The sequence below is a fragment of the Spodoptera frugiperda genome, chromosome 18 (genome assembly GCF_023101765.2).
Source record: "Spodoptera frugiperda isolate SF20-4 chromosome 18, AGI-APGP_CSIRO_Sfru_2.0, whole genome shotgun sequence".
In the NCBI taxonomy this organism is placed as follows: Eukaryota; Metazoa; Arthropoda; class Insecta; order Lepidoptera; family Noctuidae; genus Spodoptera; species Spodoptera frugiperda.
In genome coordinates, this window is record NC_064229.1 from 7,233,383 (window position 1) to 7,249,691 (window position 16,309).

Below are 16,309 nucleotides of genomic sequence, written 5' to 3' on the forward strand. Positions count from 1 at the left end.
AATTATGTATGTCATTCGCAATATGAATATAATATATTATTATGTATACAATCATAAAATAGAGATTGTTTATTTACACATATACACAAAAGACCCAGTTTTTACACAAAACGAGAAATACAACCCGGGTCTTTTCAAGGTCAGAGTGAATATATAGGCATTTTCTATGTCTATGTGCTCCATCTACGCTTGCACTTTCGCTTAGTTACAAGTGTATGGCCGACCTTTTAGGCATTAGAAGATTAGGAATTGAGGATGAAGAGGGAAGGATTAGCCCTTCACTAATCTTACTCACGCACGGCAAAACACACAAGCCTAGTTTGGTTGCTTGGATTTCTTTGAGGCCGTGGTATCATTTTGGTCAAGCCGACTCATTCGTGGCAAAGCATGGCTTTCCCACACGAATGCTTTACTCCTTCTCTTCTTGGTAGCCATTTGTTATACCATATTATACTTAGAATTACAAGAAATTTACACTTACCTTATCTACTTTAATAGTAATAACATCCTGTCATTGTCTGTCTGTTTTCATCAACAATGTAAGTCTCCTTTAGTTCATACTCTGCATAGATGTCAACAACTTCGTCCGTCAATGTTTATTTTATAATGTTTATAATAATTAAGGCTATATTGCTATTATTAATGTTATCACCATTGTTGATTGATTCTCATTTGCTTCCTGACAAAACCCAACTTGTAAGTATGTTATGTTTTATCACACGAATATTATAAATGTTAAAGTTTGTTTGTTTGGATGCTGAAAATACTGCACGTAATTTAATGAAATTTGGTATAAAGACAGAAATGCGATACCTTTGCAAGTATACCTACTTAATCTGCGTTGATCACTGCTTACTATCAGAGGGTTCGTAAGCTTTGTTGCTACCAGTATTAGTATAAAAAGTAGTTGATGGATTATGTATTCATTAATTAATAAAGCAATTTCCTTTCACAATAACACCATACATTTTTTATTAGCAATGAGTATTTGAGCACTATATCGCCTGGTGGTAAGCGATGATGCGGCCTACGATGGATCCCGCCTACTCATGTGCAACCTATTCAGTTGGGCTTTGAATACACCTTCGGGGAACACAGACTCTTATTGCTATTATTATTTAAATCTTTGACTGCCAATAGGAAAACTGTTGAAGGCAAATCCTCCGCTAACGTCGGTCACCGGTGACCACCACGGCGTTCAATGTGTTAATACACTTTTTTAAAAATTTTCCACATTTTCAGAGTGAGTTGAAGAAAATGTGTGAGCATGCGTACACATGTTTTCACGACCTTGTCATCGTATGTGGCAAGTCCGTCAACGAAGCGAGAACATTCCTAGACATATGCGATTTATATGAATATTCCTGCGAATACCATATGGGTATGTATATCATAAAATTACGCTTTTCATGACCATTTGCACGGACCACTCCTGAACCATCTTTTAACTATAAGTTACTGTGAGACGTAGCACCTTAAACCAGTTCCTTACTTCATATACAGTATGAAGATCACTCATAGGACTTAAATTACTCGTCCACAGAAGCATGATACAACAAACAATTTATTTCAACGAAAACCAAAAAGAATTTCACAATGTAAAACAAAATAAATAATTAAATTAATCAAGTATTTAATTCCACAGAAGAACTGTTAAATGTTGTCTAGGAATGGTACTAACATGTCGTTCGGTATTTTTAATGCTGTATTTATAAAGAGTGGTCAAATTAGCTTAAAAAGCACTTGTGACCTATTTCGCTCATTTTTCAAATATTATCAACCAAAATGATAATAAATATGTGGTTTAAATTAGGTAGAACAGGTTTCTCCATGCGGTAATGTTTGGAGCTAACCATATTGCCATTAAACATCGCCTGTTTTTGAGTTAATTTAGTATGTCTCACGATAGTTCTTTTTTTGTCTCTCCCAGTTTTTCGCCATGTCAAAGAAGAAGAAGGTGTTTGTCCCGATCCAAGAACCATACCGTTCGGAATGGGATAACTGAAAACTCCAACATGCAGACTTATACTACTTAAATCATACATTACATACTTTATGCATTTAAACGTATATTTGAATAATAGGTATCTCAATTCAACGATACTGTTTTTCATATTATATTTATATCAGTTGTTTTCGAGTTCTTAGCAATTTCCTGTATTACATTGAAACTAGTAAAATAGTTACGGTATTTTTATGTGTACGCAATAAATAGTGAAGAAAGATTACTTCTATTTTTTATTTTGAAGCTTAACAATGTATTCGTGTTGGAAAAGATTATGATGCATAACAATGATAGCATATTTAGGTAAGTATCGTTAAAATTGTTATTTTTTACAGAAATTGGTATAAAAAAGTGACGTGTAAATATACAAAAATAATTGAAATATACGGTTTACTTGCGATATCCTTGTAACGTTGACTATATAAAATATTTACTGAATATTTACTCGAAACTAATCGAGCATCCTCGCATCGTTTCGAAACCATATATTTTAATTGCTTTGTCTTTTACAACATCATAAATGCTATAATTTCGTTCCTTTTTATTTATATTTACCGTGTTTATTTGTTTGGGTCCTTAGTAATTAAAATTTTACCACCTTCCTGACAACAGATCTTGATGTCCAGACACTTTTAATATTGATGACCATACCCATTAAAACCAGTAAACAGAAAATATGCACTATACCTATATATTACGTGTTTACATATCTATCTAATGAAAATAATTCTACTCGTCGTGGTCTCATCTACAACAGTAGTTGTATGAGAAGAGAAGAGTACCGTACCATTATTATGATACATAATTTTAAGCAGATATGTATTTGTATCCAAACATTGATTTCAGGTATTGTGATATATTTAATATCATCGATAGATGCTCACAGCGAAACAATAAAAGTAAGTTTATATTCATTTATGATCATTATGAGCACTCCATGCCTCTCCTCAATAAGGATGTTTATAACCTTCACACCTGACAAGAATATTGAAAGTCACAGTTTAAAAAAATCAGGTATATTAGAGAGAGCTGCTGTTCTTTTTTATTTATTTTTTTAACGGAAGAAAATCATCCAATTACTTATAATCCCGCCTTGGGTGAAGCGAGAGGAAGTATCAGAATCTTACTGACTAAAAACCAACCCGTTCCTACTTTTGCTCTTTGAGCTGGAGCCCCGGTAAACCCACTTGGTAGTCCGCAGCTTCAAGTCGGGCATCAGTCCTACTTGGCCGCATCAGTGACGGCTTTTTGAGGCGCGCAGAACGCGATGCCGTTTGGCATCTGGTTCTAGGCGGGCGGCAAGCTACCCTTGCTAGCCATCTGCAGACGCGAGAGCTGCTGTTCTTTCTCTGTTACCAATGTTTCTTAGGCAACTGTTTTTTTTTTCTGTTTCGACACCCACGGGCAGAGTAGGCGTGGTCAAATTGTATTAAAGTCTGAGTATATGTCTCGCAGAAAATTTGCTTACTTCTACGGCTACTAAAATTCAAAGCAAAACGCAATTTTGTTATTTTACGAGTATCAGTTTCTTACAAAATGAATTCGAAAGCTTTGCTCGTAGTATCAAACGGCTATCGTAGTATGTAATAAGGGATAGTGTAAATATATAACGCGATACCTGTTTACATATTTAGTAGTGACACGTCTCTCGCCGTTATTTCATTCATTTTTAAACACTGAGGCGGGTTTATAGTGTGTGAGGTAAGCGATGCTTGAAGATCTTGTTCTAGAGTTATTTGAAGAAGTTGGAGGGTTATAGGTAATTTTATATATAAATATGAATTCATGTTCGTTAGTCTCGCCAAAACTCGAAAACGGCTGGACCAATTTGGCTTATTGGTCTTGAATTATTTGTTGAAGTATAGGGCAGGTTTAAAAGGTAAGAAAATGAAAATATTGGAGGTGGCACGAAGCTTGTCGGAACAGCTAGTCTAATATAAGAAACTGTATTCATGTATACGAAAAAATGTTTTTAAAATCCAATAAAAATCCACAATTACTATAAAACATTTAATTTTTTCTTGTTTATTTCAGGTGTCGGTACGTAAATTTCATTAATACAATTAGTTTATATTATTATATTACACTCCGTAAGTATTTATTACATATAATACATAACATTTTTTTCCTTATGAGAAGATACCTTTGCTCAGCAGTCGGTATAGTGGTCGATATTGAGAAAAAGTCTGTGTCTATCCTAAGACTGAACGGACACCGTTTAAAAATAAATTTAACTATTCTGACAGCTTTTCTTTTTCCCATTAGACCGAAGACGAGTGCAAAGTAGCCGACCTGTGTGTGCACGACAAGGTGCCGATGTGTGCGATCGACTCCTGCGGCGAAATGAGAACTTTTATAGACATTTGTGATATGCATGAGTTCAACTGTGACAGCAAGAAAGGTAAGAAAATAATAAAGGAAAACTGATAGAATAGGCAATTGTAGCATATTGAACCTTAGACAAAATAACATAGAGTTCAATTTATACAGTAGTAGTTATTAGTAACTTGACAGAATGAGCAATTATAGCATTTTGCACCTTGGACAAAAGTACAAAGGGTTCAGTTTATACAGTTATAGTTATCATTGAAACAAATAAAAATACAGAGAAGTACCTATCGACACATGCAATTTATGAACTCTTACTTGTTTACTAATTTGCGTGGTGGTTGGGCAACCGGCTGCCAAGTAACGTGTAGCGGATTAAATTTCCGCACGAAGCAACTCTTAGTGTGTGATTCACAAATTGTTGTTTCGAGTCTTTTTTTTTTTTGAGGGGGAAAATCATCCAATGTCTTCTCCCGCCTTGGGCGAAGCGAGAGGGAGTGTCAGACTCTTACTGACTAAAAACCACCCCGTTCCTTCTCCTGCTTTTCGAGCCGGAGCCCCGGTAAACCCGCTAGGTAGTCCGCAGCTCCGGTTGTTTCGAGTCTGGGTGTCATATTGTATATTAACTTATATGTTTTTAAACGTACCTCACGACACAGTAGAAACCCCTAATGTGGGACAACGTTTTTTAATAATAAATACTGACATATATGCTAACATACTTTCACGTTTTGTTTCTTTTTCATAGATTTCAAACAGAGACCGATACACGAGTGCTGGGTGACGTGTAAGCGAGGTCGGTCCTTCAAGAGGGCGGAATTCAACGACTGCAGCAAAAACACCAAAACCAGGACTGGAAACGGAGTTCAAGTATAGTCTTGGTTTGGGATATTGGAATTAAGATTATACTTAGTGTTTTCTAATAAAATTTAACAATATCTTTTGTATTTTTTCTTTTAATTATTAAGATTAGCTGCCGTAATCAAAGACATTTATTGAATACTTAAACTATTCCTTAGTAACGATTTTGTTCTGAAAACAATTGGTAAGGGCTAGGTTATTAGTCAATTAAATGACTCTGAGTACGACAGTAAGTCACAAAACTTTTGATTGGTAACACACTATTACATGTAATATGTTGTATAGAACAAAATTATTATGTTTTAATGAAACCAAAACCCTTTTATAAGAGTATTCTCGTATGTGTTTTAAAATATTTCAATGAATCTAAATCAACATCGTCCTAAAATCCTAAGTCTAAAAAGTCAGAAATTTTATCAACTATCTCTTGATTTGATTTTTTTAGATTAATTTTCGAATCCATTGATAAAACTGGCTGAAGATTGGCGACATATAAAATAAGGGGCAAATTAATATTAACTGACGAGTATGCATGAAAAGGCTGATGACTGTTGATGAAACGAAATAAGTATGTAAGATTCGTAGCAATTGGCGTTCCATAGTCTCTGCCAAAGAGGCTATCGAGTTACTTAATGATATATTTTTCCTAGAACTCTTATAATATTGTGATTTTAATCATAAATCTTCCGAATTTAAGCTTATAATTCTATAACATGAGTGATTTCAAGATTCGTTTTTATTTATATGAATAGATTTTAGGCAAAATGTCAAAAGAGAATGCTTTTACAACATCCAATTCAGAAGGGAAATAAAACTTCGTATAAAAACGAATGAAAACATGAATTTAAAGCGAAATAAACTATCTCTAGGTTCCACATCAAATAATTTCAATTGAACGACTGACTATAAATAAAGTTTTCAAAGCATTTTATTGCTTTCTCTACAGTTCCATAAAATATTCACCACTTTAAATATTAAAAAAAAGAGAATTTCATTTTCGTACTTTTCATTTGAAACTGGTAACTGGTAAAAGAATTTGGAGAATGTGAAAAAAAAATGGTTTTCCATTAGAACCTTTTTTGTTGTAGAATGTTTGGAAAGATTTTTGTATTTTTGATTGTTTTTCTTTTAAGTGTTGTGGACTGTGTTTATGGTCATGTTGATGGGGCAAAGGTGAGATATTATTACTTTCTTATCATTACGTAGACGTAGATATAAATACAACAATAGGTAGATGTTATAAATCAATGATTTAAGGAAATCAGTATCAAATCACACTACAATATTATAAATGTGAAAGTTTGTTGGTTTGGATGTTTATCCGTCAATAGTGCTCAAACTACCTACTAATTGGATTTTGATGAAATTTGGTATAGAGACAGGGAATGACCTGAGTTAGGTGATATAACACATTTTTATCCCATGGGAACGCCGGCGAAACCGTTGGCAGAAGCAAGTTTTTCTACAAAGGATTAATAATCAATTCAGGCATTCCTTCACTTACATTACTTGTATTTTTAGTCCTTTATATCGCATGTCAGTGTATGTATCATAAATAACCAATGAAAGTCCAAAACTGGACTGTAGATCCCCTTTATTTGAAATCGTTTGCCATAATCTCCTCGTTTAGCTGTGTTTGTAAATGAATATCATACAATATTATTTTCAGTTGGAAGAAGAATGCAAGATAGCAGACATCTGCCGACACGATCAGGTGCCGATATGTGGCATCGATTCCTGCGGAGAGATGAGAACGTTCATTGACACCTGCGATATGCATGAGTTCAATTGTGATAGCAGGAAAGGTAAGAATAGTAAAGGAAAACTGACAGATTGAGCAGTTGTAGCATATTGTACCTTAGACCAAAGGACATAGGGTTCCATTTAAAATGATGAGAATTTGGATGATTACTCGCAATGTTGTAAATAATGTCATGTCTTATGATGATGATGGTGTAGACACATGTCTACCCACAATGATACACGTACAAAGCACATCTTTTTTTATAGAATAGTGGGCAAACGAGCAGATGGGTCACCTGATGGTAAGCGATCAGCGCCGCCCGTGGACGCCCGCAACACCAGAGGAGTCACAGGAATCCAAAACTCATCTGTTTAAAACAAAATTTTAACAAACCAAAAAGGTTTCTTTTTAATTACATTCCTAAATAGAATTCTAAAATTAGATCTATTAATTGACGCGTCAATTGCCAATTGAAAAGGGATCTAAATAGCTTAACATTTAAGTAGAAATATGTTATTTTCGGCTGTATTGCCGTGTTCAAAGCCCAGACGACAGGGCAATAAACTCACAATCGTTTACCTTACAAGTCTTCTACAGAATATTAGGGAGTATACAGATGTAGAAAGAACTAACAGTCTACGTTGTTTGTTACTACTATTTATTCATAAAGGCTCTATTCTTTAATTAATGTCATTTATGATCATAAAAAACGGTCCAAATAATTGCAGCAAGCCTCTGGATCGTTATCACGGGTTGTGGCTGACATGGTAATCATAACATCTTGATCTCAACGCCTGGTCTTAGGGTTCAACTCCTAGTTCAAGGCTTCAATGATGAATTTAGAGAATGATGATATTTAGGTTTCAATGATGATTACATTTTTGTTCATTTTGTTTTTTGCATAGCCTACCTAGCTGCAAACGTAATCTTGCATCTTGCATAACCCAACCTAAATAAAATTAAATTCCAGTCTCTATTATTATTCTGGAGCTGCGGACTACCCAGCAGGTTACCGGGGTTCCGACTCAAAGAGCAGAAGAGTAGGAACGGGGTAGTGTTTAGTCAGTAAAAGTCTGATATGTCTCGCCTCACCCAAGGCGGGAGAAGGCATTGAATGCTTTTCCCACTTTAAAAAATATACTATATTAGTTTATGAACACAGCCTTATAAAGTGCTTCTATTTAAGACTCATTTCATGTCCACTTTTAGAAATAGGCACCAACTATGAAGATTTTCGAGAATCGTCTGAGAAACGACATCTAATCAGCATCGGATGATTACCTCTCTTTCATCTTGAAATGGCTTGCGTTTGAACAAAAATAGTTCAAATCTTATTTGAAATAGGATCTATTTTTATATTGAATTATTATTTTAGACAAACATGTTTAATTAATCAAAGGTAAAAATATCTAGTTAATTTATATAAAACTAAAAACATCATACTATATTGATAGATGATAAAAAAAACCAAATATGGTAAACTTTTAAAAGGTACTTTGTCCTTTTTGGGTTAAAATTTGGAAGTGTTTGATTCTTACCTACCTTACTAAAACGACCGTCTCTTCCCGATCCCTTATTTCTCCAACAACCCTTAAATTCCTAACCCCCAAAAGGCCGGCAAAGTACTTGTAAAACCTCTGGTGTCTCCGGTGTCCATAGGTGGCGACGATTGCTTACCATCAGGTGATCCGTTTGTTCGGCTTATTCTATAAAAAACCCCTGGTTACTATCATCAGCACTTTTCTATGGACAAAAAATATTCTTTCTTATTCCTATAAGAAAAGTCAATACCTATAGTATAGTCTCCCAAATGACTAATGAAAAGGATATAACAATTTCTATGATATCAAGACTAAAGCACTATTATACCTATGTATATTATACCTATGTATATTATTCATGTATAAATCTATAAAACATTTTATAATATGTACTCGTATACCATACAATAGTATAGAAATACATGACGTGATTCTTAGACAATAGTATTGAATAGCTGAAGTAAGTGTCAAGTACCGCTTAGCTGTGGCCTCGAGGCGGTTCAAATTTCCTTTTATTTTCTTAGTCTTCCTAACTCCACGAGTGTCTACTTGAACTGGTTTTGTTAGACGAAGCTGATATCTTTGAAAAACAATATTCTGTGAGTTAAATAATACGGCTAAACTTTGCGTTGTATAGGCGTCGTTTACTGGCTTACCTATTGGGCTTACTTCGCTAATTTTTCGTATATCATCAGCCAAGATGATGGCATATAATAATTTTCTGTATTTGCTTGCTCCATGCACCTACTACTGGTTTATGACTGCATCACCTGAAGGTTTGGCTAGTAGAAAGATAGGCTTATAGCCGTAGGCATACGGCTATAAGCCCACTTATGTCCACATTTATGTGTATAATGAGTTAAATAAATAAATATAATATGTAGTTTAAATTAAGTCATAAGAGGTTTCCCCATACAGTATATTATAGCTAGGTTGGTTGCGGCTTTAACACTTTGACTACTAAGTAAAAAATTGAAATTGTAAGAGTCAATTAAATCTCTATCATCAGCTACTGATAACGTGCGCTCTAAGGATCACACACTATATTAAGTATTGACCTGTTTTTTTTTCAGATTTCGTACAAAAACCAACCCACGAATGTTGGGTAACCTGCAAACGAGGACGGAGCTTCAAAAGACCAGAATTCAACCCTGATTGTATGGCCGAAGTAAAGAATGCTGTATAAAACAACCGTACTATATCAAAAATAGTTTTTAATATTAAATTAATAACATTTTTACTACTATTATTATTATTTACACAACATAAAAATAATTATTGAACAATAACTTACTTAGTGTACTTATTGTTCGAGATCACAGATTGATATTATTAAAATATTATTAATAATTATTACTTAATGCCTTCAAGGCGAAACCGGTTTACCTTAACATGCAATACACTATTATTTACATAAATTAATGATACATAAATAAGTTGTTTACAAGTTTACACTTAAGAAGTTACATAATTATAATTTATATAATATTTATTCGAATATTTATGACTTAGAATAATCTAATTAAATCTTAAATCTATTTTTAACTAGACATTTGTTTATTATCATACTTAAATAAGACAAGGTGACGAACTGACAAATCTTTTAACTACTTTTAACATATAAATAAAATCATACAAAAACCTACATTACTATAAATAAAAAAGAACTAAATAATTATTTACATAACACCCCTAAATATACATAAAATATACACAATAAAATCAGCGCAGATTCGGTAGAAGAAAAAATAATAGAAAATAATCCTTACCTACATCAAAATTAAGTTATAAATAGAACCACACTACATAATTCCAGACACAAATCATCTAGACTAACTACTAATACAGACAAATCACAATTCTATCCATAACACAATAAAGTACAATTCACTTTAATGACGGTCCAAGAACCCGGCGCTCTTGACAATATGGTAGATGCTTTCACGAGGAATCTTCTCCGCTTCTCTTTCAACGACTTGCATCTCCTTGTTGGTGAACCAGGATTCCTTGGCCAGACCAGCAGCTACGTGAGGGTTGTCGTAAAAATCCCTGGACTTTAATAGCTCTCGTGGTAATTGGGCCTCGCTGGCAGCATTTAGTTCCACGGCAGGATGAGGGTGTATAGCTGCTGGAGCTGATACGTATTGCACTCCGATTGGCTGGTAAGGCTGCGCGAAGAACAAGCCAGGCCTTGCCTGGGCCATTGCTAAGATGGCGGCCGCGATAATGATGAAACGCATTTTGATCTGAAATAGAAGAATTAAATATGAGAAAGATTGAAAGAATGTCTAATCTATTTTCTCATGCTGTCTTTCGTATTTTTGTGTTTTGAAATAATAGTAAAAGATTAATGTTTCGGTTATAGAGAAAATCGTCGTTCTTTTTCGGTCTCTTTTCTGAGAATTTTCTTAATTATAGAGGTCATAATGTTTTTCTCGCCTACTGTTTTTTTCCTAACTAAGAAAAATAACTTCATTGAATTGGAATATTAAGAAATCCTGAATCACACGAACAGCGTCATGTGAATAAATTATATTCACATGACGCTGGCATAGGTATTGTTTAAAAAGCTCTCAAGATATTAAATCACATAGGTACTCCATACAAATATTACAGTTACTTTGATAGAAAGGCGGCTTAACTTTGCTAGAGGAACAATACTAGGTACATAAGACATTCACACGAGTAAAAATTGCATGAAAATATTATCGATGATAATACGAATAATATGGAATAATTTTCTGACTTTTTAACTAACCCTTTTTTTAAGGTGAAAAATCATCCAATGACTTTTTCCACCTTGGGTGAGGCAAGAGAGAGTCAGACTTTTACTGACTAAAAACCGCCCCGTTTCTAGTTCCTACTTCTGCTGTTCAAGTCTCCCCAGTAAACCCACTAGGTAGTCCGCAGACCCGGATTACTTTTTTTTTTTTTGTTTAGAATTTATTATTTATGTATTTTTTTTAATCTAAATTTTCAGCAACTCCGGGTTGACTCTACCCCAACACCTACACTCACATTTTCAAAAAACAACAACATTACTATGTAAAATAAATAAATCCCACAAAAGCCACCTTTAACCTTTAGACTTCATCAAAGAATATTATTTGTTCGTACCTCAGTTGATTTATTCAGTTCGTTCATAATTTAGTTATCCTCAAGATAAACAAGAGGGCGTGGGTGGTTATTATTAACTTGTACAGTCAAATTATTCAGTTAAATTTAACTGACAACTGAATTAGATCTCTATTAGTTATCCTTCAAGGATTCTGGATTAATTTTGTGTTTCAAATGTTATGATAGAAGAGAGAAATTAGTAATAATTTGAATAACTTATTACATATTACATTTAATTATTAGAATAACTTATTAAATTATTACAATAACGATTTTCTCCTGGGTCGTGGGTACGTTACCAAACATAAAAAAGCAACCAAAGCAACAATTTATAGATCACACAAAGTATTGCTCCGAGTGGGAATCGAACCCGCTACCCGTAGCACGGCAGCCAGTAACCCAGGCACTGCGTCAACCGTGAAGTCACTTTATGAGTGTTTTTGTGAGAATTCCTTAAACTAAATATAAGTCCATTACTCTCTTTAAGTAATTTGTATCAATGAAAATAATTTATTATGCTCTGTCCTCCAGTATTTATTTCATCAGAAAATGGCATTAGAAGAACAGCAAACATCTAGGTACTTAGTGAATCCTCAAGAAATGTTCGCTACTCGCTATTTAAAATAACACAAACATTATCTTGAAAAATAACTATAAAATGTGCATAGATATTCACTTTTAAAACCAAATGCAATTTAAATTACTCTTATTTATGGCCAATTACATATCGACAGTACACCTAATCATCATTATCCTTAGCAAGGAACCTTTTTACTAAGATTCACTCAAGAAAACCGCTTATCAAAAACCTATATCATCACCGATTAATCCACAAAAAACAAAACTATCGAAAACATATCAAACCGTCACTTAACCACCTAATAAAACCAAACACACACACACAACACAAGTAACAAACACAGAGACGTAACACTTACAATATTCACGGTCACGGAATGGACGCAAGCGCAAGTTGTACTGCGCGCGGGCACAAATGACGACCAATATATAGCCGCGCCATATAACCTTCTGCGTGCTTCCGGGACAGTTCTAGCCAGGGAACGTACTGTATCGCTGACAAGGATTTCTTACTATAGTTACATCACTAAACGGATCAAGATTTTTTTAAGAGACGTGTGAATAGGGCTGTCGCTTTTTGGTTTTTGAGGTGTTGTGGGGAAAATGGAATGGTTATAAACTTTTGTATTTTTTTCTATAAGTGATATGACCTCTAGTAAATTTTATTAATATACTAAATTACTTAGTGTTCTTTTTTTTTCAAATGCTACAGACACAATAGTTTTATAACAAACTTACTTGGTTTGTGAAAATCTATATGAGCAATGAATTTTTTAAACTCAATATTGCGTTGGAAGTTGAAACACCTTCCAAAAACACAATACTTAAGTATTTTAACAAATATAAATATCACTAGCTTAAAAACACTATCTAAAATAAAAATGCCAGCAAAAAACAACCACACATACAATTCACCTATTCCACTCTAGTTCGGTAAAAAATATAATTTACTTTAACACACAGCCCTGGAGAAATTTCGTGGTACGTGTATTAAAGTATTAAAGCTTACAAAAGTCTAACATGAGTGGAGTTGTTCACAAAATGTGGGCAGACTAATATCGCAGCTCGCTCATGTTACCTACTCCACCCATTGTTTGTTCTCTTGTTGAAAACATAAAAATTTTGTATAGAATTTTCAGCTATTGTATGAATTTTGTTAAGAACAGTATTATTGTATAAATTCTGTGTAGTTGTTGTCAAAGTTGCAATGGTTCGTTGATATAATCTTACAAATTATATAAACTAGAATTTGATAAGATTATGAATAGGAAACTCAATGTCCTTTTCAATTTTTAAAGATTTTTTTAGCTTAAATAATGATGACCACAAAGCAGAGTAGAATGCATCGATCTCTTCTTGCAGATGTCCTATGAGTCTACTAACGAATACATATTTAACAGAGACTGAGCAGCAGCGATCTCTGAGAAATCTCAGCGGGCAGTCAAATGCCATTTAGCGCTTATCTACTTGCAGAGTAGAAAACTAAATTACATGGAATTGTCGTAAATTTTTACACAGTAGACACAGACAATAGTGTCATCCACATACATTGAGTTTTCTACTCTCACTATAGACAAGCGCTAAAGTTGCATTTGGCTAGACGCTCTGATCCTTTTAAACTACAATCCTCAACAAAACTGTTAAGCATGGAGATATTATTGCCTCTCTTGTGCCCCATGATCCAAAAGTGGACTTTCATGGTTTGTTGATGATAACCGAAGAAAACTGAGGATATATCGTGTTGTATCATGGTTATTGCTTAACTGTAAGTTGACATTATTTACTATATTATATAGGTACTTACCATTAGGTATTAAGTCACTTTATACATTGTATGGCTAATAGTTTGAACCTTTTATTAAATGTCATGAGGTCTCAATCGTAGTCTCTTGGAATTTTACGTAATTAGGGTGTTTTCCACTAGAGATGTGCTATGTGGCTATGCTACGAAGACTTAAGTTAAGCTGTAAAACTATATGCCCGTTTCCACTGATACTAAGCTATGTAGCTGTGCAAGGAAGATGCGAATGTGATGTATCGATAGTAGAGAAGTCATCAATAGCACGCATCTTTCCATATAAAAAACATAGCTTAGCTGAGTCCGATTCTACCAGTGCTAAGCTATGTGCACTAATGAATATGATTAGTGGAAGCCAAACGCATCCACAGCAACGTAGTATAGCACATCTCTGGTGTAAAAGCACACTAATTTTGTTATTACCTCTAATTTCCATTATTAATCCTCACCATTAAAGCTCGTTGATTTAATTCAATGAATGAGTCAGTATACAATAAAACATAAAACAAAAACACCTACGAAATGTAAAAGTCAATTAAACTAGTTCTGAAGTCCAAGGATGTAATTATTATTTATATGCGATGTTCTATTTATATATAAGAAAAAATGGAATGGAATTTATACAACCAGGAAGGTAAAACCAAAAAATACTTCTTAAGTACGTATTTAATTATTACGAAGTTCGAAGTTATTTCCACAAATTGTTTTCACTTTAACGTTAAAATAATTATTATAATTGATATCAACAAAGGGTAAATACATCTGCAATTTTGTTGTACTTTTTTTGAGGAGGGAAATCATTCAATGACTTCTCCCGTTTTGGATTAGGCGAAAGGGAGTGTTAGACGCTTACTGACTAAAAACTACCCCATTCCTACTCCTGCTTTTCTAGCCGGAGCCACGGTAACCCGCAGTTGGTGGTAGGTACTTGGAACCATCAATATCGCACAAAATGTCACTTAGATCGATTTTATTAGCCTTTCAATCGTAGATATTATCCAATTCAAATATAAATCTGTTTGACAAAAAAAAACTTGTAAAATATTATATTTTTCGAAACAAACAGACAGAAAATACATAAACCAACGGCCCAATTGTATTTTTATAAGATAAGTCAAATTTTCTCTGAGGTCGTTCAAACACAATACAAGGGCATGCATTAAAAAAACAATATAATCCCCATTAAAACCAAAACCCGAACAATACCATGACCAGGTTAAAATTCAATTGTGCAACATATTATAATATAATAATATTATATGACATAGTATAATGCCCGCCTATTATGTGAGATACCATTATATGAGTCCGTATAATCTTACCCTCGACATTATTACCTACGTATCACGTGAGAAATCTACGCGGTGTAACAAGGCTTTTAATTCAATTTATTATATCAAGATTGTATTGTAGGATCATAATTTTGATTTACATGTACCGCACATATGTACCTAACGTCACGTCTTTGCTGTCCTTCAAAATGTGGGTAAAGGTTTTTTATGGAATAGGGGGCAAATGAGCAGGCGGGTCACCTGATATACAGTTCTAGTATATGTGAAGGGAAAAGTCGTTAAATATTTTTTTGTACAATTCATTTATTACTAACTGACCTTCCCTGAACTTCCACAAATAATTCAAGACCAAAATGAGCCAAACCAACTCCGTTGGCCGTTTTCGAGTTTTAGTGAGGCTAACGAACAGCCATTCATTTTTATATAAATAGATTAATCAAAATAAAAAATATGATAGCCAGAATTCTATTCTATGTATCTGTTACAGCCAAAGTAATAAATCTTGATATTATATATACTGTCTAGCAATTATATATAACGTCTACTCAATTTAGATAAAGTGATAAATGACACAAAATTAATCACATTAACTAGCAATTTTATATACTATCTTCGAAGACTTGGATAATGTAATAAAACGAGCAGCATGCAAACAAACATGCAGCATGCAGCAGGCAGGGTTTCTGTCATGGCTCCGGCGCTGCGGGCCTTCGGCGGCCCCACGCGTGCTAATCGTCGCAGACGGCTTCCGCTCACCACCGCGGCTGAGGCTGGCCAACAAGCCTCGCTAGCAGCCTCCTGCTCCTCAGCCCGCGGGCGGCCTCGTTCCTACGCGCCTACGCGATTTTAAATTACACTCTAGGGGTAGGACAAACAAGACTACGTGGAGTCGGTTTTGTAGCAATTCGGTTTTGTCACTAACTTTTGTTGCATAGCATATAAAATTTTTAGCCAACATTATTATTTAATTGTTACAGAAACTATAGTAAATTAGTTTGATCGGAATTATGTATAGGGCTACAAGTTCTCTACCACCATTTCCTA

General features: G+C 34.1%; 4 protein-coding genes across 4 annotated transcripts; 3 read left to right on the forward strand and 1 right to left on the reverse strand.

Annotated features, from left to right (window-relative positions):
* The first annotated feature begins 543 nt into the window (after positions 1-543).
* On the forward strand, positions 544-2,228 carry LOC126911683 (uncharacterized). The gene is made up of 3 exons (XM_050700213.1): positions 544-696; positions 1,243-1,381; positions 1,931-2,228. The coding sequence occupies exons 1-3, from the start codon at positions 571-573 to the stop codon at positions 1,999-2,001; spliced, it is 336 nt and encodes a 111-aa protein (XP_050556170.1). The 5' UTR covers positions 544-570; the 3' UTR covers positions 2,002-2,228.
* A 64-nt stretch (positions 2,229-2,292) lies between these two features.
* Positions 2,293-5,271, forward strand: LOC118278167 (uncharacterized). Its single transcript, XM_035597263.2, has 5 exons — positions 2,293-2,308; positions 2,852-2,904; positions 4,040-4,045; positions 4,271-4,406; positions 5,082-5,271. Exons 1-5 carry the CDS (start codon positions 2,293-2,295, stop codon positions 5,207-5,209), a joined length of 339 nt encoding a protein of 112 aa, XP_035453156.1. The 3' UTR covers positions 5,210-5,271.
* Positions 5,272-6,101: 830 nt separating this feature from the next.
* Positions 6,102-9,719, forward strand: LOC118278055 (uncharacterized). Its single transcript, XM_035597114.2, has 3 exons — positions 6,102-6,367; positions 6,864-6,999; positions 9,553-9,719. The coding sequence occupies exons 1-3, from the start codon at positions 6,284-6,286 to the stop codon at positions 9,663-9,665; spliced, it is 333 nt and encodes a 110-aa protein (XP_035453007.2). The 5' UTR covers positions 6,102-6,283; the 3' UTR covers positions 9,666-9,719.
* LOC118278080 (uncharacterized) lies at positions 9,677-12,676 on the reverse strand. The gene is made up of 2 exons (XM_035597147.2): positions 12,535-12,676; positions 9,677-10,725 (listed from the first exon to the last, which is right to left on the reverse strand). Exon 2 carries the CDS (start codon positions 10,717-10,719, stop codon positions 10,372-10,374), a length of 348 nt encoding a protein of 115 aa, XP_035453040.1. The 5' UTR covers positions 10,720-10,725; positions 12,535-12,676; the 3' UTR covers positions 9,677-10,371.
* Between the last annotated feature and the right edge of the window lie 3,633 nt (positions 12,677-16,309).

What these genes read in the sequence shown, in the direction of transcription:
- LOC118278055 (XM_035597114.2), top strand. Translation starts at nt 6,284, where the DNA reads ATGTTTGGAAAGATTTTTGTATTTTTGATTGTTTTTCTTTTAAGTGTT. An exon ending in GTCATGTTGATGGGGCAAAG is followed by an intron (nt 6,368 to 6,863) that starts GTGAGATATTAT and finishes TATTATTTTCAG; the next exon opens with TTGGAAGAAGAATGCAAGAT. An exon ending in CAATTGTGATAGCAGGAAAG is followed by an intron (nt 7,000 to 9,552) that starts GTAAGAATAGTA and finishes TTTTTTTTTCAG; the next exon opens with ATTTCGTACAAAAACCAACC.
- LOC118278080 (XM_035597147.2), bottom strand. Translation starts at nt 10,719, where the DNA reads ATGCGTTTCATCATTATCGCGGCCGCCATCTTAGCAATGGCCCAGGCA.
- LOC118278167 (XM_035597263.2), top strand. An exon ending in CAACTGTGACAGCAAGAAAG is followed by an intron (nt 4,407 to 5,081) that starts GTAAGAAAATAA and finishes TCTTTTTCATAG; the next exon opens with ATTTCAAACAGAGACCGATA.
- LOC126911683 (XM_050700213.1), top strand. Translation starts at nt 571, where the DNA reads ATGTCAACAACTTCGTCCGTCAATGTTTATTTTATAATGTTTATAATA. An exon ending in TTCCTGACAAAACCCAACTT is followed by an intron (nt 697 to 1,242) that starts GTAAGTATGTTA and finishes CCACATTTTCAG; the next exon opens with AGTGAGTTGAAGAAAATGTG. An exon ending in TTCCTGCGAATACCATATGG is followed by an intron (nt 1,382 to 1,930) that starts GTATGTATATCA and finishes TGTCTCTCCCAG; the next exon opens with TTTTTCGCCATGTCAAAGAA.